Below are 24,321 nucleotides of genomic sequence, written 5' to 3'. Positions count from 1 at the left end.
CAAACTTTTCTTTATAACTCTGAGGACTAGAAACTTACTAATGAAAGCTGTGGTTTTGATGTAATAATCATCTGGCTCCAGGATCCAGATCCCTAAGCATAGGGCTATAGTGCCTATGGCTTAATCTGGCCCTAAAGAAATATCTTTAAAATCAAACAAAAACTTACACTGAATTAAAAACATTTCTATTAATATTAAATCTGTATGTTCTTTTAAACAATCCCTCTCCCATTTTGTGCCTAAGATGCTGGGCAATGTTAACCCAATGCTACGTTATATTTTCACAGCAGTGATCGTTTATTGCCTTCTTGCCTTACTGACTCCTCACGAGAGTTTTCATTGGTCCAGCACTTTGTTTCAAGTGCTGACATGTATAATTCTTATGCCTGGAAGTGACCTCATAAAGTGATGATGTCAAATAGAAAATTCCATTCTTTTCTATATAGAGTATTTCCGTTCTCTGTGCGTGGCCTTGTGCACTCTGAGTTACTTAAGGGAATACATAATGCCCACCTACATCTCTTAAACTAAATAATCCGAAAGTGTGAGTATGGAGCCAACAGAATCTTTTCATCAGAGACGACTTGTGTCGAACTTGGTTGTTGAACATTTTAAACCCTCGTCTGATGCTGACATGAAACACACTCTGTTCTGGCAATTCAGGTAAGTACTTGATCAAGTCCTTTTAAAAATGTATTTAATTTTTGATCTACAAAGAAGCTACGATGAGTCAAATTCATCCTCCATATTACTCTACTGTCACTGGCTGGCGCTACCAAGTGATGAATTTGACCATTATTTCTTTTTGTATTACATTGAAGGCAGAGGATTTTTGCTTTCTGCTTGACTAAATCTTGGTGATTATTTCAGTAAGAGTTTAATGAGGGAGACTGTTCTTAAACATGCATTTAAATTAAATACCAAACAATTTTTGCCCTAGTGCCTTTAAATTGATTGCTAATAAAACTGGGGCATCAGCTCATCTGGGTATCCTGGGGAAAAGAATGGGAATTCCTTTGTTGTCTTGGAAGTTTCTGAAAAATACAAAGAGCTTCTCCGTGATTCTGGATTAAAATAAAAATAAAAATTTACCACCGAACATGCAAATCTATTTTTAACTCAGAGTAGATTTCACAATGATTAACTACCCCTGAAGGCAAAGGGCTGTATTCTTTGCTAATTCCATTTGTAATCGGTATTAGGGAATGTCTAAAGGGGAGGGGGAGAAATCCACCTTGTGCCTGATCTTGTTCTCTTTGAAGTCATTGGGAAGGAGAATCAGCCTGTCGTTTGCCAGACTCCGAATGGTCCTAGAATTTACCGTATTTTTTTGTCCCTTCAATTGTTTGATAGGAGGTGGGACACTGAATTTTGTGCATATATACGCAGATTACTGCAGAATCCCATGTTCAACTCAGTCATGATAAGCATCATCTCACTCAATGCGCTGTTCTTGGCTATGGAGACTAATTATGATATTCAGCTTAATTCTTATGCATATCTGGAGGTAAGGAGCTGGGCAATAAAATGGGTGGTAAGTTCTCCTTTCATTTCACTAGCATCTGCTGAAGATGTAGAAAGTTTTTAAAGTGTGTTTTTTTTTCTATCCGTGAATAATTGAGTAGTAAAGTGAAACAAAAATGGGAACCTGCAATACAGAAACCAATATGTGTCCACTTTTCCATGTGCAAAGCACACCAGTATCGGCAGATGTTGGGCCAGATCCTCAGCTGATGTAAACTGATGTAGCTCCATTGACACCAGTTTGCATCAGCTGTGGATCTGGTCCAAGGTGCACTGTAAGAAGCGACCTGGGAACTTTGCGAACAGGGACCGCTACCAGGGAGTTTGGGGAGGGAGTTCTCCAGGTGAAGGAGGAGCAAATACAGGACCATTGGGGTAAGTGGCTGTCTGTAGTGTGTGTTTATGTTTGGGGGTTACTTGCTGTGTGCTGAGTTTGTGTTTGTTTGTTTGTTTTGTTTGAAGGACCTTGTGCTCTGGCCAGCAGTTGGAAGCTGTGAGTTTCTAAACAAGATTTGATATCTAGAAGCCTCTGTTCATTGGCTGAGCCTTAGTCAGGGGGTGGGCTATCAAGAAGGCCAGGGCTTTATAAAGCAGGGAGCTTTACGCACAGGGACCGCTAACAGGGAGTTTCGAGAGGGAGTTTGGAAGGGGAGTGGGAAGAGGGCAAGGTACACTTGCCATTCTTTAAAACCTTTAAACTATAATCAAAACTTCTTGATTTAAACAAAAACCCTATCTTTAACTTAGGTAGCTGTAGGAGAAAATGCAGGCAGAAGCCCAGCAGCAGGGTGGGGGCTATCCTGTTTATTGCACTCGGTGTAGCACGTATGATTACCTGCCCTGTGGGGGGGTGGTGTATGTGTGCATTCGGTGCAAGGAGCTCCTGGCCCTCAGAGACGTGTACGGGGTTTGGAGGCCAGGGTGGCGGAACTGGAGGAGCTAAGGGAGGCAGAGAGGTATGTTGATGAGGCCTTCCGGGACACTGTAGATTTGTCCCACCGGTCAGACAGCCCCTGCACTGTTAAGGAGGATGAAAGGCCCAGAAAAGGAGAGCAGTCAATGGGAACAGAGGGAAACCTTCCCATAGTTGTGACCCTCCTTCCAGATGATGATGTGGTATCCTCTCACACTGAGGTTACCTCACCGAGGCGGGGTGGGGGGGGAGGGACTCCAGTCATTAGGAAAAGGCAGGTGTTAGTAATGGGAGATTCGATTACTAGAAACATAGCTGAGTTTGTGATGACTGGGAGAACCGTATGGTGACTTGCCTGCCTGGTGCGAAGGTTGAGGATCTCTCGAGGCATCTAGATAGACTTATGTGTAGTGCTGGGGAAGATCTGGTGGTCGTGGTACATGTAGGTACCAATAACATAGGGAAGGGTAGGAGACACATCCTGGAGGCCAAATTTAGGCTACTAGGAAAGAGACTGAAATCCAGGACCTCTATGGTGGCATTCTCCGAAATGCTTCCAGTTCCACGTGCAGGGCCAGGTAGGCAGGCAGAGCTTCAGAGTCTCAATGCGTGGATGAGACGATGGGGTAGAGAGGAGGGGTTTAGATTTATTAGGAACTGCGGAAACTTTTGGGATGGGGGAGCCTGTACAGGAAGGATGGGCTCCACTTAAACCAGAGTGGATCCAGACTGCTGGCACTTAGCATTAAAAAGGTTGCAGAGCAGTTTTTAAACTAAGAGATGGGGGAAAGCCGATTGCTGCAGAGGCGCATGTGGATCGGAGAGAGACTTCTCTGAGAGGAGAGTCTATTGTAGAGATTCTCTAGGTTTTAGTCAGGAGGAGAAGATGGAAGAGGATAAAGTATGGGCCAGATCAAACGAGAAACATTCACATAAAGAATCTGACCCATCAGAAAAGGGCAGACAAATAAACAGTGACAAGTTTTTAAAGTGCTTGTACACAAATGCTAGAAGTCTAAATAATAAGATGGGTGAACGAGAATGCCTCATTTAAAGGAGGATATTAATATAATAGGCATCACAGAAACCTGGTGGAGTGAGGACAATCAATGGGACACAATCATTCTGGGGTACAAAATATATCGGAAGGACAGAACAGGTCGTGCGGGGTGGGGGTGGAGTGGCACTATATGTGAAAGAAAATGTAGAATCAAATGAAATAAAAATCTTAAATGAATCCACATGTTCCATAGAATCTGTATGGATAGTAATTCCATGCTCTAATAAGAATATAACAGTTGGGATCTGTTATCGACCACCTGACCAGGACAGTGATAGTGACCATGAAATGCTAAAGGAGATTAGAGAGGCTATCAAAATAAAGAACTCAATAATACTGGGGGATTTCAATTATCCCCATATTGACTGGGTACATGTCACCTCAGGATGAAATGCAGAGACAAAATTTCTCAATACTTTAAATGACTGCTTCTTGGAGCAGCTGATACAGGAACCCACAAGGGGAGAGGCAACTCTCGATCTAGTCCTGAGTGGAGCGCAGGATCTGGTCCAAGAGGTAACTATAACAGGACCGCTTGGAAATAGTGACCATAATATAACAACATTTAACATTCCTGTGGTGGGAAGAACACCTCAACAGCCCAACACTGTGGCATTTAATTTCAGAAAGGGGAACTATGCAAAAATGAGGAGGTTAGTTAAACAGAAATTAAACGGTACAGTGACTAGAGTGAAATCCCTGCAAGCTGCATGGACACTTTTCAAAGACACCCAGATGTGAAAGTAAGCCGGTATGGTACGCCATGCCGGACCTGAGGGTGATTTAAAGGGCTGGGGTTCCAGCCACTGCATTACTCAGGGCTGAGGCTCTGCCCCCAAAGGTTTAAATAAAAAAGTCAATCTTATTTTATTTTCTAAAATTAAATAAATGAATAAACACAGTGGTTGAAGCCCAGTCCCAGTGACTAACCCTACAATAACACTTTGGTGGGTGTGGCTCTGCCCTGGTGAGTAACCCTAGTGTGGCTCTATACTGGGGATGGGGCCAGAGCAAGAAAACCCAGGACAGTGTCAAGCTTCTCAACCATTTATTATTACTGAATTATTTTTTAAAATGTCACGACGGGGTCCTTATAGTTGTTGCCAGTGTTTTTTTTTAAAACCTTAAAACGTTAACACCACTAACTTGAGCTCATATTCAATATTTAGTTTTCATACGGAAAAATACTTATCTCCCACGCACACCTTGATTTTCTTGTCTTACACAAGTCAGCTTCTATACACAAATCTCTGAGTCTTTATAATGTATCCCAGTAATGTGGAAACCAAAAGACAGGCCTGGCTAACGTCAAGAAGTCCATTCACATCTTGGAAAGTTTTAGAAAACTCTACTTCCAGAAAAAGACCCTGCTCAGGGAAAGGGAGGATGCATCATCTAGAGGTTGGAACATGTGATGAGGTATCAGGAGACTTCAGGTTCTGTCCTTGGCTCTGCCACTGACCTGGGCCAAAACACAACTGCCCCATGCCTCAGTTTCCCCATTTGTACAATATCCTGTGAAGGGATAATACAACTCTCAATAGCAGATAAAAATGGTTTTATGATTAATGACATATTTGGCATTTGCCTGACTCCATTAAATAAACATCTTCATCTCTCTTCAAGATCAGTTTGCACTCTTGATGGCACTCCTACAGTGTGAGGTGGAGTTATGTTATCAAGTTTGACTGGCTCCCCCCGGGCCCACTGCATGAGGCAGTAGGTGCAGTAGATAAGACAATTTCCCTGGGTGAGACCTATTTTGTTCTGTCAGTTTTAATAGTGTATTAGCAATTGTTCTCATTTCAAGTGAGTATTGTTCTGGGTCCTGTTAGCCAACCCAATTGTTTAGACAAGCGAGAACTATCCTAAGAATTGACTCAGAAGAGGAGGGTGCATAATGGTCCACAAATACATTGGGTGCCATTATAAAAGTGGTATTTACTGCCCTGTGGTATTTATGGTATTCCCTGCACTTGGAATGGTAAATTTAACTATGGTAAATGTCCAGTTTCTAGTGTGCTCAGCGTATTTGAAGAGTGAAAACACCAAGGAGGGAGAGGAATTCTGCAGAGTGGTATACGGCAATACAATTAAGAATTATTTTGAGTGGAACATGGCAGTGTAACTAGGAATATTGGGGTGAAATTTAAACTGTTAGGGAAAACTCCCTAACAGTGAGAAGCATCCAGGTTTCCCAAGAATGTGGATCCATGTTATTTTAGGACATTTAAGTGAGACTGAATGAAACACAAGCAGATGCCCTTTAAGGAGCAGCCTTGTGATGGCAGGAAGAACTAAACGCCTGATTATTTGCATCCCTGTGTATCTCAGAGTAGGATAGAGCTGGTCGTGAATATAATTCAGGGTATAACAGGAACAACTGAAGGCTCTTTTCTTCTGTAATCAAAGCCCTCTCCTCGCAACGACATGCTCTAGACTCATATTGTTTTCTTTTCAGCTGGCCGATCTGATTATTATATCCATCTACACCACCGAGATTTTGCTGAAGTTTTATGTGGATCCCTTGAATTACTGGAGGAGTGGCTATAACCTGTTTGATGTTATCATACTTCTCATTGCTTACCTCCCATATATCATTGACAAATATGACGTCAAACAGTACAGGACATGGAATATAATTAATGGTTTCCAGGCACTCAAGATTCTGAAGATTATCTCCTACAGCAAAGGCATGAGGGTAAATTGATTATCTATAGTTACAGTGGAAACACACTTCTGATTTTTATATCCAGGCCATGACAATGACACTTGTAAGCAGTCATGGGATAAGAGGGAAGGTTCTCTCATGAATTGGTAACTGGTTAAAAGATAGGAAACAAAAGGTAGGAATAAATGGTCAGTTTTCAGAATGGAGAGAGGTAAATAGTGGTGTGTCCCAGGGGTCTGTACTGGGACCAGTCCTATTCAATATATTCATAAATGATCTGGAAAAAGGGGTCAACAGTGAGGTGGCAAAATTTGCAGATGATACAAAACTACTCAAGATAGTTAAGTCCCAGGCAGACTGCAAAAAGCTACAAAAGGATCTCTCAAAATTGGGTGACTGGGCAACAAAATGGCAGATGAAATTCCATGTTGATAAATTCAAAGTGATGCATTTCCCAAAGTGGTGCATAATCCCAACTGTACGTATAAAATGATGGGGTCTAAATTAGCTGTTACCACTCGAGAGAGATGGTGGAGTCATCTCTGAAAAAAATAGTTCTCTGAAAAAATCCACTCAATGTGCAGCGGTAGTCAAAAAAGCAAACAGAATGTTGGGAATCATTAAGAAAGGAATAAATAATAATACAGAAAATATCATATTGCCTCTATATAAATCCATGGCATGCCCACATCTTGAATACTGCATGCAGATGTGGTCTCCCCTTCTCAAAAAAGATATACTGGACTTGGAAAAGGTTCAGAAAAGGGCAACAAAAATTATTAGAGGCATGGAATGGCTGCCGCATGAGGAGAGATTAATAAGCCTGGGACTTTTCAGCTTGGAAAAGAGATGACTAAGGGGGGATATGATGGAGGTCTATAAAATCATGACTGGTGTGGAGAAAGTAAATAAAGAAGTGTTATTTACTCATAACACAAGAACTAGGGGCCACCAAATGAAATTAATAGGCAGCAGTTTTAAAACAAACAAAATGAAGTATTTTTTCACACAATGCAGAGTCAACCTGTGGAACTCCTTGCCAGAGGATGTGGTGAAGGCCAAGACACTAACAGGGTTAAAAAAAAGAACTAGATAAGTTCATGAAGGATAGGTCCATCACTGGCTATTAGTTGGGATTGGCAGGGATTGTGTCCCTAGCCTCTGTTTGCGAGATGCTGGGAATGGGCAACAAGGATGGATCACTTGATGATTACCTTTTCTGTTCATTCCCTCTGGGGAACCTGGCATTGGCCACTGTTGGAGGAGAGGATATTGGGCGAGATGGACCTTTGGTCTGACCCACTATGTCTGTTCTTATGTTCACTTTCCTTTCTTTTGACTTAAGGTTTTTGTTTAACAACTTTTTTGTTTCTCTTTGGATCACATTCACCCTAAATAACTGATGAGGGCACAGCATAGGAAGAGCAGTCCATCATGCAGAAGGCCTAGGTTCCGTTACCTACCCTAGTTGCTTTTCAATCCTAATTTCTGAAATGGCGCTGAACATGAATTATCCTGGGCAACTCTTGCAACTAAACTGTGTTCTGTACCAGTTGAGCTGCAGCCATTGCTGGTACCTGTTGTCAAAACCAGGTAATTTTCTTAGCGTAGACAAGCCTTCATTGCCTGGAGTGGCGGGCAATGCTTAGGGCAGCATGCTCAGGGAGTGGGTGATGTTGCTCCATAAGGAGTCCAATCCACTATTATGGGTCATTGTGATTTGTAATTATTCCCCCTCTTAAATTTAGTGGAGTTTTCAGCAGAGGCTCTGCAGCCTCCTGACAGCATTCCATAGGATGCTAAAAGGGTCACTGCACTCATTATTGAACAAAGGCAGGATAAACCGATGAGAGAGCGTCCGCACACAAGGTCGCACTAGTTTAAGTAAATCGATGCAACTTTAGGTGTCGAGTAGGGCTTGGTCTCTAGTTAAAATGTATACCGGCATAGCTGTGTCAGTCAGGGGTGTGAAAAAACAATACCCCCTGACCAACAAACACAGCTATGGCGACAGAAGTGTGCGTGTGTAAACATAACTAACATCATTTGGGGATGGAGACCTTCTTACACTCACAGGAAAATTCCTTCTGTTGGTGCATGCTGCATCTACATTAGGGGACTCTGCTGGCCTGGGCTCTGCAGCGTAGAGCTAGCCTAGGTCTCAGTGACATGCTAATCCAATGCCTGTAACATTGTAGTGGAAGTAAAGGCAGGATTGTGGCCCCACCAAATGAATCAGGCTGGAGTCTGAAGCGATTGTGGCTGCTTACAAAGGAGACAGTCTGTGTTTGTATAAACTTCCTAGCTTAAGATGTGCTTCGCTGCTGAGGGAGAGGGATAGAAAAATGAATCAGGACTGTCAGGAAAACTTCAGTGAAGCCTGAACAGACCACCTTATTCGGGAGCCACCTGTCTAAAGAACCCACTCCAAAGTAGCCTGATGAGAACTGAGTACAATTCAGCCCTAACTTAATTAGAAAAATCAAGCAATTTTTGTTAGGTCCTAGAGTTTCACTGAATTTTGTTGTAATAGAACTAACCCCTTTAGCGGCTATCGTTGGTGCTGTAACATAGAGGTAGCTGTAACATTTGCAGTGTTCTCTGTATGTTAACTGTGTGTGCTGAACCTTCTCTAATGATGTTGGTTGTTACTTGAGTATGTTGGGGGAAGCGGAAGCAATTTAATATTTTTTAGTTTTATAAAGTCCACAGTATGAACATTATTTGCTTTCTGCTTCTCCCGTGTTCAGGAGAGATTTTCCTTGACTTTGTTTCATTTCACCACAGTGCTATGAATGGGAAAAAATAGCTATTAAACAATGTCACACATGCTATCTTAATCCATTTAATCCAGTTTTCTCTCAAGCACCCCATTTCTTACTGAGTTTTCTCTGGACAACCCTGGAGGTTTATTTTTAGTAGGGCGTTAACGTGGGTAGTGACTGCTTAGCTTGCATTTCTGCATGTAATTAATTGATTGGGTAACCCACCAGAAGTGGAACATTTATGGGAATAAGACTCTTTTATAATGTTCACTTCTGAGCCTTCTTTCCTCTAGTTTGGATAGTAAACTTCAGTGATTGCCAGACTTTTATGTGTTAATTATTCAGTGTAGCTGGAAGAGGGGACAAAATTGAGGTATGTGAAATAATGAATGTGTCAGGTGCTGCTATTTATCCTTTCTGATAATACTAGCAAAATGAACAGCCATTTACATTTTCTAAAAGCTTTTTTTTAAACAATGGTCGATGATTAACTTGCGGAACTCATTGCCACTGGATAAGAGTGAGACCAAGGTCTTACCAAGGTTTTAAACAAATAAAATACGGTAACTCCTCACTTAATGTCCTCCTGCTTAATGTTGTTGCAAAGTTACATCACTGCTGAGTTAGGGAACATGCTCGTTTAAAGTTGTGCAATGCTCCCTTATAACGTCGTTTGGCTGCCTGCTCTGTCCACTGCTTGTAAGAGTCTGTGGAAGAGCAGCGACTTTACAAGGGAGCATTGTGCAAGTTCCTCTTCTTCACCTCCTTCTCCCCCTCCCTCCCAGCGCTTCCGCCACTGCCAAACAGCTGTTTGGTGGCACTTAGGACTTTCTGGGAGGGAGGGGGAGGAGCAGGGAAGCGCTGCGTCTCCACTCCTTCCCCTCCCTCCCAGAAAGTCCTAAGCCTGAAGTGCAGGGGGAGGGGTAGGAGTGGGGAAGCACAGTATCTCTGCTCCTCCCCCTCCCTCCCAGAAAGTCCTAAGCACTGCCAAACAGGTGGATTGGGGGTGGGAAGAGGTGGGCCTGGAGTGGAGCAGGGAAGGGAAGATGAGGGCCTGGAGCATCCCCCGGCAAAGTCGGTGCCTGTTCTTCTCTGGGTAAGCTGCCACTGCTGCTGTGAAGGTACTTCGTAGCATCCTTGCCTACAGTGGGTTGTGCAGGGGCACTTCCCAACCACAGCATAGTACAGTACAGTATCTAATGCCTTTTGTCTGCCCTCCAAAAATGTCCTTGGAACCTAACCCCCCACATTTACATTCAATCTTCTGGGAAAATTGGATTAGGTTCACATCATTTCACTTAAAGTTGCATTTTTCAGGAACATAACTACAGTGTTACATGAGGAGTTACAGTAAAATAATTTAAGGTAAAACTGGGCACCTAACTCGCATTAGGCACCAAATCTGATTAGGCCCTTTTGAAACTCCCATTAGACACCTATTTGCAACTTTGGGAGCTTAAACAGCTTTGTAAATCTTTCCCTTAGGAGCCTAAGATTTAATGAAAGTCAATGGGACTTAGGTTCCCAAGTCTCTTAAGTACTTTTGAAAATTGTACTCTTGGGCATTTCTATGGATAAGAACATCCAGGTTATAGGATAAAAATGGATAAGGGGTATAAATCCTCATGCTTCAGGGCATAAGCCTGCCACTTCCTATTCCAAGGCAATCAGAAAGATCCTTTATGAGCAGGTTATCCTGTAATTGTCCATCATGGTGTTTCTTGCATCTTCCTCTGAAGTATTTGGTACTGGCTGTTACTGGAGACAGGTTACTCAATGGACAATTGCTCTGATCCCATCTGGCTTTCTTGTGCTTTTAGGGATCGAAACTCTCTGCTAAAAGACATTCTCTGTCAAATATGCTACAATTTGCCCCAGTGGGCTTTGCTGAAGGGGTGCGAGGTTGCTTGTACCTATATGTGTATTATTATGAATTAATTGAAGTCTATATTAGCCTTTAACGGAGGAAACGGTATTTAATACTGAAAACTCAAACATATAACACATTCTTGGCACACATACCTTTATTAATTAAAAGACTCTTTAAAACACACTGCCTTACACCTTGGGGCAATAAATTTCCACCTCGAGGAAATAATTTCCTTGCTGTATTCCGTACAGAGCAGTTCTGTTAGCTGTGATCCCAGTCGTCGTGTAGGCTCCATTTATCCTTATTTCAATTTGAAAATAAACTTTTTAAATGCCAGGTTGTTCCAAAAATCAACTTTCCTGCTTTTTTTAAAATGTATTTGGGATGAATTTCAACATATTTACAGTTTAGGAAGACCACGAGCCACAAGGCTGCGTCTTAATAGCAGAAGGAAAGAGGAATTATTATGGATTTCTGGAAGTATACAGGAACCTCAAGATGTGCCATAGAAACTGAAAATTATTTGATGCTTCTATACAAGGGGCACTTGCTAGACTGCAGTCACCAATGGCATTTTATGGCTCTCTTGTTACCTTCAGCTATGGGTGATTGTCGTTGTTTAGGATCATGTGCACAACCCAAATTTGCTGAACACCATGACATACCTTGGTAAAAATGTCATATTATTTTTGTGTAAATGGCTTTTGTTCCTACTTCCAGACACAGATACAAGAATAAAATTAGGCACTGAGTGCTTGGGACAAACAGGGTTCAGGTGGTGGCTACGTTTCCGTGGACAAAAGATGAAGGTGACCAGTGTGGGTTACCTTGGAAACAATGTCTGTACCCAGATCTCTGAAATGTGTCATGCTTTATGTCTGTTAGCAGCACTCTACAAGGTGTCCCTTCCTGTAAGAAAGGGCATACAGCTTCTATGTTGAGATGTTGACATGATTTCACACACCTAAGCAGCTGTGACATTCCAGCCAGTAGAGGGCAGTGGTGTTTATGTGAAGGAGGGAAGAATCCTAGAGAGTTGCAATAAATTATAGATGGGACTGGTAGCACTGCCTATTATTCAGGTTGCCCGATACTTCCCATTATGACAGGTTTCAGAGTAGCAGCCGTGTTAGTCTGTATTCGCAAAAAGAAAAGGAGGGCTTGTGGCACCTTAGAGACTAACAAATTTATTTGAGCATAAGCTTTCGTGAGCTACAGCTCACTTCATCGGATGCATCGCCACTGTATTTTCCACTGAATGCATCTGATGAAGTGAGCTGTAGCTCACGAAAGCTTATGCTCAAATAAATTTGTTAGTCTCTAAGGTGCCACAAGTCCTCCTTTTCTTTTTGCCCATTATAACAGTGGTTCTCAACCTTTCCAGACTGCTGTACCCCTTTCAGGAGTCTGATTTGTCTTGTGTACCCCCAAGTTACACCTCGCTTAAAAACTACTTGCTTACAATATCAGACAAAAAACTACAAAAGTGTCACGACATACTATTACTGAAAAATTACTTACTTTCTCATTTTTACTATATAATTATAAAATAAATAATTTGGAATATAAATATTGTACTTATATTAAAGTGTATAGTCTATAGAGCAGTATTAACAAGTCATTGTATGAAATTTTAGTTTGTACTGTCTTTGCTAGTGCTTTTTATGTAGTCTTTTGTGAAACCAGGCAAATATCTAAATGAGTTGATGTACCCCCTGGAAGACCTCTGCTTATCCCATGGGTACGCGTACCCCTGGTTGAGAACCACTGCATTATAAGACCCCATTTTCAGTTGATTACTGTATAACTTTGCCAAACTTTAGCCATGCTGGCTGAAATTTTGCATGCTGGGAGTCTGCCTCAGGCTAAATATTTTTGAAAACTTCAGCCAAAATATGTCTGCCATTTCCAAGAACAAGGCTAGGGAAAATACATTGTTTTGCTCATGCTAAAAAAATTCTGGCAACCTGTTCTTTGAAAAGCCCTAGTGCGCCTATGCTTTTGAGCAAGGGCTGTATAGTTAGTGTGGTGGTGGTCTTTATGACAGAGATGAGCCTTTTGCCGTGCCCATGAAATTCTGCCCAAATTATTAGACTTTCTTTGCACATGCTCAGTAGAGATTTCCTAGATTTTTAGCAGCTAAAAACTCCGAATCTTCCCTGAGCAAGCTCCATCCCTTCACAGGTCCTGTGTGACCGGACTGTGCATGCCCTACCCGACAGAGTGACTGAACGTGCTCCAGCCCAAGGGCTATAGGGGGTCAGCAGGACTTTCCCTGTAATGGTTGCTCCCAGCTGCTCCAGACCAGGGTGGGTCTGGGCATTGGAATTGAGATCAGGGAGCTTGTCTTGCCTGTGTTCTCAGTGACCCCTCCTCCCTCTCCCCTGCTGGCACATTGGCAGCGAGGAAGAGGGGACAAAACAGGACTTGGGGAGGGAAGGAGTAGATGAGACCAAGGAGTCTGGTGAGACGGGGACTGTGGGGAAGAGAAACTGGGACGGGGAATGGGTGGGCAAGAGCCTGGATGGGGAACTGGTATGAGGGAGGGAGCTTGAGGGGGAGGGTAGGCTGGAACGGGATGCTTGTGTGGGAGGGGAGGCTGGGACAGGTTGGGTAAGAAGACAGGAACTGGGAGCCAGTGAAGGAAATGCTGGGAGGGACTGGGAGTCCTTTGGCTGAGGGGGGAACACTGAGATTGATGAGGCAGGGTGGGAGACTGGGACTGGCTGGTCAAGGAGACTAGGAACCATCGGAGCTGTAGTCTTTAATTATAACATCACGTACTATTTTTCCCCCAGGACCTCTGCCTCATTCAGGGTGCGTGGCCGCAAGCCTTATTTACTGCACACTGTTCAAACCCTGCTCTGAAGACGGGATTGTTGATTTTGCCATGAGCTTTTCTGTGGTGCGCATCACTACAGTATCTTGAGTGCGTCACAAACAACCAACCCCCTGTGAGATGACGGGGTGGTGTTATCCCCATTGCGCAGATAGGGAACCGAGGTACAGACTGATTAGGTAAAAAGTATCCACTAATTTTGTCTGCCCAAACTGAGACACCTAGGACCTGAAATTCCATGGTGTTTAAGATTATCTAGCACTTCATATGTTCAAAGCACAACATCTCATTGACCAGTTGCAACGGTGAGCGCTCAGCACTTCTGCAAATCAGATCCCAGGTATCGTGTTTGACATAGAAAATGCGGGACGCACTATAAGTGACTGTCTGTGAAAAGTTTGGTTTAAGTGACTTGCTCAGCATCCCACAGAAAGTCTGTGGCAGAGGCAGGGATAGAATCCAATTTTCCAGGGCAGAATTCAACTGCCTTAACTATGAGAGCGTCCTTTTTCTTCCTGCAATCCTTTGTCTCATTCACTTCACACCTTCCAACTTGTGCAACAGATAAAGCAGGGGTCTTACAGACAACAGCCTCTTTTACTACACAGCCCTGTTTCATCGCCAGAGCAGGTCCATCCTGTGCACTGCATGAGGCAGGGGTCCTATGGAAAAAAATACTGTGTGGTCATGTAATTAAGACTGTGTCATAAGCATACACACAATGGTGCCTAATTAAGATTATGCAAGCAATCTTAACTTTGGCTTTTCCTAACTTCTGAGGGCTTGCTTTTGCAATCTTAATAAAGCTCTTTCTTTTAATATAGATTGTTTTGTTTATAATACAGATATATCTTCAAGCATTTTTATGTTGCAGATTGCTTGAAAGTATCTTATAGCTAAATATTGTGTTACTTTTCTCAGATAAAAAAACAAGGTTGTTTTAACCTTATTGGGCTTTAAATAAGTTATTCTCTTCCTCTGATTCATACTCAGGAAAAAGTAAAACTGAATCCTTTTTAGCTTTATGCAGTATATGGTGTATGAGCAACGTTTAGGACTTCATAGATAATGACCAGCACTTCAGTTTGCAATCAGGAGTAATTAGCAACTAGTGCAGAGCCAGCAATGCAGAATATTGTTTGCTCTTCTTTACTTAAAAGGTGAGTAGCAGCATTCTGCACTAGCTGAGGCTTTTCAGTGGCTGCAGCAGGATGGCAGGGCTCTGTCAGCAAATATTAGAGCCCTACATGAAACAGTTGATGTTCTGCTGACTCATTGTGGTAGGTGCATCCAGGCAGAACATCAGTGGGAGTGGCCATCTAGAAATTGGGAATTAGTGGAGATCCTGGAGGGAATCTTTAGCAAAAGCCAAGGTCAGGAAAGCTCAGACTGAGGTTTCTGGTGTGTTCTTCTCTTTGTTACCCATAAAGCCAAACTGCACAAAAGAAGCAAGTTTGGACCTTAACTCCAGGTCTGTGTAGTCTGTTGACACAGCATTTAAAACACCAGTAGCTGGTTTATGCTATCTCTCTCACTATTGCTACCATTGTTGGAGCTGCCAGTCAAAAATTTTAGGGAAAAAGGCGAGTGTGGATGCTGCTCTCACCTTAAAAAGGTTCAGCATCTTGTCACATCTGACCTGGATGGAAGCTAGCTGCATGAAACGCAATCCACATAAAATGGAGGTGATGCCTAGTGCCAGAAGGAAACATCTGGAGGAGGGTGCGACTGCTTCCTAAATTATTGACATGAGTATATATTTCTTTGGGCAGACAAGGCTTAGAAAAACCTGGAACTATCCACCTGATTGCAGGGGAAATCCTTAATCCATCATAACAAGATTAACTATTTGGCAATCATAAGGGATTGGAAAACACATTTTACATTAGCTTTGCACAAACCTCTTAACAGGAAGTGCCACCTCAACGGATCAACTGGGTAAATTATGGAATTTTAACTTGAGATGCTTGAGACATTGTCTAAAAAAGGAACTGATAAATGGATAGTCCCTGAACCAGTGTACTGCATGAGACCCTCTGGCATTAGCACATTTTTCATAATCAGGGGAAATCATCAAATCCATTCATTAGCCGGTGTCTGGAGTAATATAACATTGGTGCAAGAGGCTTTGTGTAGTTTTCTGCAACCTAGAGTTAATAGAAATGTTTGCAATTTGGCAGAGATCCATTACCAATGGTCTGACTTAAGCTGTATTCCCAAATCAGTACACATTAGTTCCTAAGAGCGCCTTGTGTACATATTGATGTCATTCATAAGATTTGTTTTGTCTCTCAGGCTGTTCCTGCCTAGTGAATCCCTGGTTTTCAGTGATTTCTTAACTTGTGCAATACACGGGGGTTACAATAGTGGAAAAGACCAGTGGCCCATCTGACACCCTGACTCTGATCAAGCAGTATTGGACGCATCTAGTCAACTATACAATGGTGATGGGGGTGGGAATTTCTTCCTGACCCCAGTTCATGAGCAGACTCTAAACTGAAGCATGAGGATTGATAGCTCTTGTAATTTTTATCCAACTAATTTAATACAGAGGTTGTTCTTACAAAGTGTCTAATCTTTTATGAACATAGTCTATTACTCTGTTAATATTGTGCGGCAGTGTACCCAACAATGTAATTAAAAGAGGTACGAAAAATTTTTTTTTTAAATGTGCTCCTTTTGAATTGATTGAGTGTTCTTGGTTGTTTTAAAGGACACCACAAAGCTCCTTAATTTTTCATCTTTCCACTTATTTATACGTTTGTCTTGCTTAATAGTAGAATAAACAAAATGAATGGTAAAAGGATTGTGGACTGCATGGCTGTTAGCTAGAAAACATGAAAGGTTGCAGTTCAGAAGGAGGGATGATGAGACCTTGACCTTCCAGCAGCTGGACTCTTGAGATGATAATGAATAATACTCGGCACTTCTATAGTGCCTTTTGTTCCAAGACCACAAAGCATTTAAACATGAATGAATGAAGATTTACAACACCCCGTCCTAAGGTGTAATGGGGAGTCAGTGACTGAACTGGGAATAGAACCCCTAATTCCATAGTCCCAGTCCCAGGCTCTCACCTGTAGGCAATACTTTCTTACTGCTGACAAGTAGAAAGGACTCTCCTGTAGTTCAAGAGGAAGAACTGTGCCGGTAATGGCCACACATGATCAGGACCTCGATTTTTCAATGGCTCACTTTACAGAGACAGGTTTCAGAGTAACAGCCCTGTTAGTCTGTATTCGCAAAAAGAAAAGGAGGACTTGTGGCACCTTAGAGACTAACCAATTTATTTGAGCATGAGCTTTCGTGAGCTATAGCTCACCACCTCCCCCAGCACAGCACCCTGGGGGATTGGCTCAGAACAGGCTTAAAGGGAAGAGTGCACCTTTCTGTGCCGTTATGTGAATCAAACGAGCATTTTCTGTCCTATAGAGCTGCTTGTCTCCGCTCTAAACTGCACACATTTGGTTTTCTCTATTGCAGAGTTTGATAGCAGCTCTAGGCCAGACTGTGAAGACTGTGATCTATGTCCTTATCTTGCTGTTCCTGTTAATGTTTATCTTTGCCATTTTGGGTTACGGATTGTACGGAGACCCTGAAACCGGAGACAGTAAAAACTGGGGCAACCTAGCATCTGCCCTTTTCACTCTCTTCAGTTTAGTAACGGTAATTTCTGCTGTCCTTTCCATTTTATGTCTGCCTGTTATAGAAACTATTGTAAGTAATCATTACCTCTGATTTTGGTCAGGATGTTGGGGAAGTCATTTAATTAAACCGTGATTGTTCTCAGCATTAAAGGTGGTGGGAGTTGTTCCCTGGGTTTTATTTAATGTCAGGTGGTTGTGAAAATTCAGTTTGATGGATAGATTCATTTTTCTGGTATTAAAGTTTCAGAGGGGAAAGCTTGTTGAGCTGACAACAATGCGATATTTTGTAGCTTTCATATGGCATCTGAGTCTGGAACTCTAAGCAACTGGGGGAAAACTGAGTTCAGTTTAAAAAAGAGAGAAAGAGAGAGACATTTAATCTGGTCTGTGAGACAAGCTGTGGTTTGGAACTAACTGATCAGAGATTCAATTCATTTGCAGGTTGATGGCTGGACGGACTTACAGGATGAATTAGACAAACGTGGTTTTAGTGCCAGCCGAGCCTTCACAATAGTGTTCATCTTGCTGGGGTTCTTTTTGTTTTTCAATATGTCTATTGGAGTTGTGATTATGAATATCCAGGTAAGCTGGGTTTCCCTTATTCTTTGTGTGTCTCTAACTACAGGGCCATTTATCTGAAAACTAGCGTGTGCACCTTTTGAAAGCTGGCTTTTTCACACTGCTGGAGACCGAAGTCCTCTGTCCACTGCATGGGAGCAAAATACCTTCCCCACATAACCCTGCTAGTTTGCCTCAAACCGGAAGGGAGCATCTTCAAGGGAGAATGGTAGTGAATTCACTGTTCCCATTTAGGGTCAGTCCTAGGCCTACGTACAACAGGCAGCTGTACAGTGCCCTGGCCCTTGTCCGTGTCATGCAGAGACAAATGGACCAGCCAGAAACTCTCCATCCTCACTCAGCTGCTAAATCTCTCCTGTCCTTCCAGTCCTATCAGCTGCCAACACCTCCCATATATGAGCATAAGGGAAGTTTGCCTGAAGCGCCACACACTGCAACAGAACGAAGGGCAAATTTGTGTCCATTTAAATTCATGGCCTCCTGTAGGATTTCTTGCAGCTTCCCCTGAAGCATCTGGTACAGGCCACTGCTGGAAACAGGATACTGACGTAGACGGACCGCTGCTCCAATTTGTTATGGCCATTCCTATGTTCCTGGGTCATCCTGGGAGAAACCGTTAGCAAGGGTGCCAACTGTGAGGTTGAAATCTGCTAGACTGACCCTACCAAACTCAGCAGGTGGTAACAGCTTTGTTGCTACCAGTTTGGGCTGGATTTAGATCAGTGACTTAAAGGCGAAAGTGTCTCTGATTAATTGCGAGTCATCCAGTTAAGACCATTTAACATACACTGTTTTGGTATTTATAGGACTCCACTCAGAATTATGAACGAGAGTTTAAAGCAGAAAAACAAGCTGCTCTTCAGGCTAAAAAACAGGCCATGTTACAAAGACAACAGGAAGAAGTAAACATGCTAATGCACCAGCAGGTAGATGCACTGAATTGTTTTTACTTGAAGTTTATTGAACAGCATAAGTATTACAAACAAATGTAAGATACAGTTTAGTGATGCAAGACAACATAGAGTTATCTTCAATATAGGACTTTATAGTCATTTATCTCACAGAAGCAATTTTCTAAACTTTTTCACCGTTTGAAATAAGCCAGGCCCAAGTTCGTGTGTGTGTGTGTGTATATATATATATATATATGTGTGTGTGTGTGTGTGTGTATATATATATATGCGTGTGTGTATATACATATTTCATTTTGAATCTTCTATTTAAGAAAAAAAATTCAGAGTGGAAAACTCCCCATAATATTTAAAATAATAATAATTTCCAAAACGGATTCCCACTGCTGTTTTTTTCTGAAATATTTCTGCATTGTTCCAATGTTATTAACTGTAGGTCAGTTTGTATTATAATGGTATCTCCATGCTGTGGATTTATTCCTCAGTAACCATATATTTCTTTTGATTTGTTAAGGTCTATGGGCACCATTTAGAAACCCACTAGAATCGGGTCACAGGCACCTTTGAAAGATGACTTAGGTTATGTCTACACTCTCCCACAGATTGGACTACAGGGGATGTGAATAGCAGTGCAAACCAAAGTGCTGCATTGTAAACCTCCCCCCCGCCCATGTGAGAGATACAGATGCGAACTTGAAGGTTCCTAGTTTGCGTTAGTGTAGTCCTGTTTGAAGAGGACTACTTTTCCGCAAACTAGGAACCTTTTAGTTTGTGGTGTGTCCCCCGGGGGAGGTACAGTGCAGCACTCTGGTGTGCACTGCTATTCACATTCCCGGACTACTTTTCTGCAAACTAGGAACCTTTTAGTTTGTGGTGTGTCCCCTGGGAGAGGTACAGTGCAGCACTCTGGTGTGCACTGCTATTCACAGTCCCGTAATCCAAACTGTGAGACAGTGTAGACAAGCCCTTACTCAAAATCAGCTTTCTTCCAGTTCTTTAAGCAGAAATATCATTTTCCATGTCTAACACTCAGTCCAGGTTTTGACAGGTTTCAGAGTAACAGCCGTGTTAGTCTGTATTCGCAAAAAGAAAAGGAGTACTTGTGGCACCTTAGAGACTAACCAATTTATTTGAGCATAAGCTTTCGTGAGCTACAGCTCACTTCATCGGATGCATACTGTGGAAATCCAGGTTTTCTCACAACAGAACCACTAACCCAGGAAACTATCCTTGCAACAAAGCCCGTTGCCAACTGTGCCCACATATCTATTCAGGGGACACCATCACAGGGCCTAATAACATCAGCCACACTATCAGAGGCTCGTTCACCTGCACATCCACCAATGTGATATATGCCATCATGTGCCAGCAATGCCCCTCTGCCATGTACATTGGCCAAACTGGACAGTCTCTATGTAAAAGAATAAATGGACACAAATCAGATGTCAAGAATTATAACATTCATAAACCAGTTGGAGAAAACTTCAATCTCTCTGGTCACGCGATTACAGACATGAAATTTGCGATATTACAACAAAAAAACTTCAAATCCAGACTCCAGTGAGAGACTGTTGAATTGGAATTCATTTGCAAATTGGATACAATTAACTTAGGCTTGAATAGAGACTGGGAGTGGCTAAGTCATTATGCAAGGTAACCTATTTCTCCTTGTTTTTTCCTACCCCCCCCCCCAGACGTTCTTGTTAAACTTGGATTTGTGCTGGAAATGGCCCACCTTGATTATCATACACATTGTAAGGAGAGTGGTCACTTTAGATAAGCTATTACCAGCAGGAGAGTGGGGTGGGGGGAGGTATTTTTTCATGCTTTGTGTGTATAAAAAGATCTTCTACACTTTCCACAGTATGCATCCGATGAAGTGAGCTATAGCTCACGAAAGCTTATGCTCAAATAAATTGGTTAGTCTCTAAGGTGCCACAAGTACTCAGTCCATTACATTTTTCTAAAGTCTGGTTTTGTGAACTTGAAATTCATGTAATGTATAATGTTGATTTTTTTACTCTGACAATTTTTGAAAATGAAGCTGATTTGATATAATTGTAAACACTGCTACTTCAGTGTAGATGATTGGAATAATCTGACTGCCTGTCCCCTGCCATCCCTTCTGCTCATTCTCATTATTATCAGATATAATTTAAATGTAATGCCGACAGACCCTGGTCATCGGCAGGTGGGATCAAACCTGGGACCTCATTTTTCTCTCTCTCTCGTGGTCTCGGTGCTACTAGATGGGACAGAACACCACCCCCAGGAGGTGTGTGGGTTACATAAACCGCTCAGTTGCTGGTGCTCTAACCTTTCGGTATAAAGTAATTGATTCAAGTTCTCTAGTGGGTGACTGATTTAAGGTTAATGATTTCGGTTCCATCCAGTATCCACTGCGGATGTAAACTATTATAGGAACAATCTCTTTGGATGAGACCCTGAACTGCTGTCCCCTCTGCCAGATCTGGTAGTTGTTGATGTGCAAGACAAAGCTCCTATGACACTTCTGAAAAGAAGTAACTTTGGCATCCTGGCCGAGGTTCTCTCTGGGTATGTCTACACTGCAGCTGGGAGCTCCGCTTGAGCTAGCATACTACAAATAGCTGTGTGCTCGTTGCTACACTGGCAGAGGCTCGGGCGAGCAACCTGGGCTCAGACTCAGGGGGTCAGGTCAGTCTGAGCTTGGGGCAACATTCACACTGCAGTTTTTAGTGCACTGGCTCAAGCCGAGCTAATGCTACCCTGTCTGCTTGGACTGTGAGGCTTGCTCCAAGCTGCAATGTAGACATACCCCCATGCATTTTAAAAACAAAAGTTATAGGCCAAATTTCCAGCCCCTCTTCCAGTTTTGCATATCCCCTTTTAATACTCATGAAACCAGGCACTCCTCATGCATGTTGCCAGAGCAATTGGCTGTGTGTGCAAAGCTGGGTGAGCAAAACTGGAGGTCAGGGTTGAAAGCCCTGGGTAAGTTATTGCTGGCCTAAGGCTCCATCTGTCTCCATGGTCCCTGCACTGCTATCATCTTTCATAAAGCTCCTTAAGATACCTGGAGAACGAAAATCCCTGTATAAAAACCCATTCTATTTTGATAATGCGTTTTCCTGGGATATTTTTTCACATTAGAAAACCAGTGAATATAAAACCTTCAGTGAATTGGTGGAGGACTTTAAAAAGACATTACATCATTCTGATCCTATGGTCTTAGAAGATTTTTGTGCCAGTGTCCCATTTATTGATCTTTATTTGACATCCCTCGATCTTCAGGATAACACAGTTTATAGGTAGGTAACGTAGGTGTAAAGAAACAGAGACCAAGATGCTAGAAATCTTAAAAATGTGCATTTGAGTTCTTGTTTTCTTTCTTTGGATTAAATACAGGCCATCCTTTTGGCATGGTTACTGGAGAGTCTGCGACCGATTAGTCTCGTTGGGTGAAAGAGCTGCAGATCTCTGAATGTGAGGGCACAGTTAAAGACATTTGACCTAACTGAAGCTAATTGTCAGTGTTTACAGGCCAAAGCTTACAGAAGCTTTGATAGGCTGTTGCTAAAGTCCAACAGTCTTGGATATTCCATGGATGGTTAAAGCTGTGTTAAGCAATGGCACTGTGGTAACACTGACCTTCCCCTCACCTTTGCAGATCTTTTGCTCTAGGTTCTGAGGTCTGCTGCAGATGATGGTGCTTCTCTGTTCTATGCAAATAGTCTGTAGAGTGCTGATACTTATTTCTGGTACTAAGTTATTGCAACAGAATGCCTTCCGATGCAGGCACAATGCTTTGCCGTGCTGGGGATCTGAGTTTGGTTCCTAACCTTGGTCCTTCATATTTGAGTCTGAGAGCTCTGCAAAGGCACTTTGGTAACAAAGCCATGGTATTATGGCATCAGGTATTATGGTCTTTGGCGACACACATACAGAGCATAGGGCCTGGAATTCAGGGGCTTGTGCTCCAAAACTACTTGGGCTAAAGGAGAAGCTATGAGATGAGAGTATCATTAAGTAGCACTCTTTATGAGACAGCCACAAAGCGATCTCAAACCCTTGAGCAGATTTGACATTCCATTCAGTAGAGGGCAGCGGTACATATACACACTGGCCAATACATTTACAGGCTCCCCCACCGGCTCCCTGCCCTCCACCCCAGGAAAGAGCGTAAGGAAGGAGAGGAGTACCCCAGATGTCACTGTAACCTCCCAGGGTGAAGGCATGCAGTGTTAATGATGAGATCTTGGAGGGATGTCCAGCCCTACTCTTTCATTGATGGGAAAGCTATCATGATGTGGTCCTGTGTGGGATGGAGCGAGTAGGAAATGGAAATACTCAGTACCTGGCAAGTGAAGAGGCCTCTACTAGGGGGGATGAAAAGAGAATGCACACACGAAATAATGCTAAAACCCAGAAAAAGCCTGCAGAAAATTTGACTGTATAATGGGACCTGATTTGTCATCTGTTACTACAGCAAGATTTGGATTTCTTTGGAGATGGAGTAAGAAATCTTTCTTCATTGTTTTGCACATAACCACCCTCAAAGAGCTGATTATCCAATTATTGTTCATCATTCTTTTTATCTTCTTAAACGAACAGTGAAAGCTCAGATTAGTTGAAGAGACAATAGTTCCACGTATACGTTTTTCACTCTGCGCTTCACATTTTCCATTACATTTGAATGCTCTGAAATCATAATCTGCTATTATTTCAGACATGCTCTTATCTTCTCCCTGTAGGTTACAAGAACTCTATTATGAACTTGTTGGCACGTTGAACACCATCTTGGAAGACGTAAGAGAAAAATCCAGGCTGCCCCCTGAGAATGATACGAAGAGTTAAATGTTCTAGCATAGAAAATGTGATGCTTTGCCATTGTAAAAAGCATTGTTTAAAAAGAGCATAAATATACATAAATAAAAATAACTCCGAATAGATTTACTTCCCCCTTCGATAACTTACTATAGAGTGTCTCATTATAATAATACTGCACACTAACGCAGTACCTTTGATTAGAGGCAGTGTGGACTAATGGATAGAATGCTTGCCTGGAATTCAGAAGACCTGGGTTTTATTCTCAGCTCTGTGACTCACCTGCTGGGTGACCAAAGGCAAGTCACGTCACTGCTCTGTGCCTCAGTTTCCCCATCTGTAAAATGGAGATACTAACCTCCTTTGTAAAGCACTTTGAGATCTACTGAAGAAAAGCACCAGATAAGAGCTGGGTATTATTATTTATTTATTTATTTATTTATGGACCTCAACATGCCCTATAAATATTGATTTAGATATTATTATTGTGCATTTCCATTTTAGGGATGGGGAAGCTGACAGGCAGAGAGATTTAAGGGTCTGAGGCTTTCTGGAAAGTTTGTGGCAAACCTGAAATTAGATCCCCTTCTCTTGATTCCCAGTCTAGTGCTTTAGCTGCCAGATCATCCTTCTTATCCTTATAATTCAAAGTATCCGTGAGCTAACGTAGGGACAATGCTAAACGAAGCATTTGAAACATACTAAAGAAATCGTCCATAATCTCTCTAAGTGTAGC

At 42.4% G+C, this 24,321-nt stretch overlaps 1 protein-coding gene across 2 annotated transcripts; it reads left to right on the top strand.

Annotated features, from left to right (window-relative positions):
- The first annotated feature begins 452 nt into the window (after positions 1-452).
- CATSPER3 (cation channel sperm associated 3) lies at positions 453-23,680 on the top strand. Of its 2 annotated transcripts, XM_048861120.2 has the most exons (8): positions 453-663; positions 1,354-1,507; positions 5,959-6,198; positions 17,126-17,308; positions 17,731-17,871; positions 18,675-18,794; positions 21,912-22,069; positions 23,513-23,680. In XM_048861120.2, exons 1-8 carry the CDS (start codon positions 551-553, stop codon positions 23,613-23,615), a joined length of 1,212 nt encoding a protein of 403 aa, XP_048717077.2. In that variant the 5' UTR covers positions 453-550; the 3' UTR covers positions 23,616-23,680. The 2 variants fall into 2 exon arrangements, with proteins under 2 accessions (XP_048717077.2, XP_048717078.2); XM_048861121.2 differs by lacking the exon at positions 21,912-22,069 and having other exon boundaries at positions 23,513-23,622.
- Positions 23,681-24,321: the final 641 nt, after the last annotated feature.

The sequence above is a fragment of the Caretta caretta genome, chromosome 8, assembly GCF_965140235.1.
Source record: "Caretta caretta isolate rCarCar2 chromosome 8, rCarCar1.hap1, whole genome shotgun sequence".
NCBI classification, from domain to species: Eukaryota; Metazoa; Chordata; order Testudines; family Cheloniidae; genus Caretta; species Caretta caretta.
The sequence above is the reverse complement of the archived record's forward strand: the minus strand, read 5'-3'. Positions and strand labels throughout refer to the sequence as shown.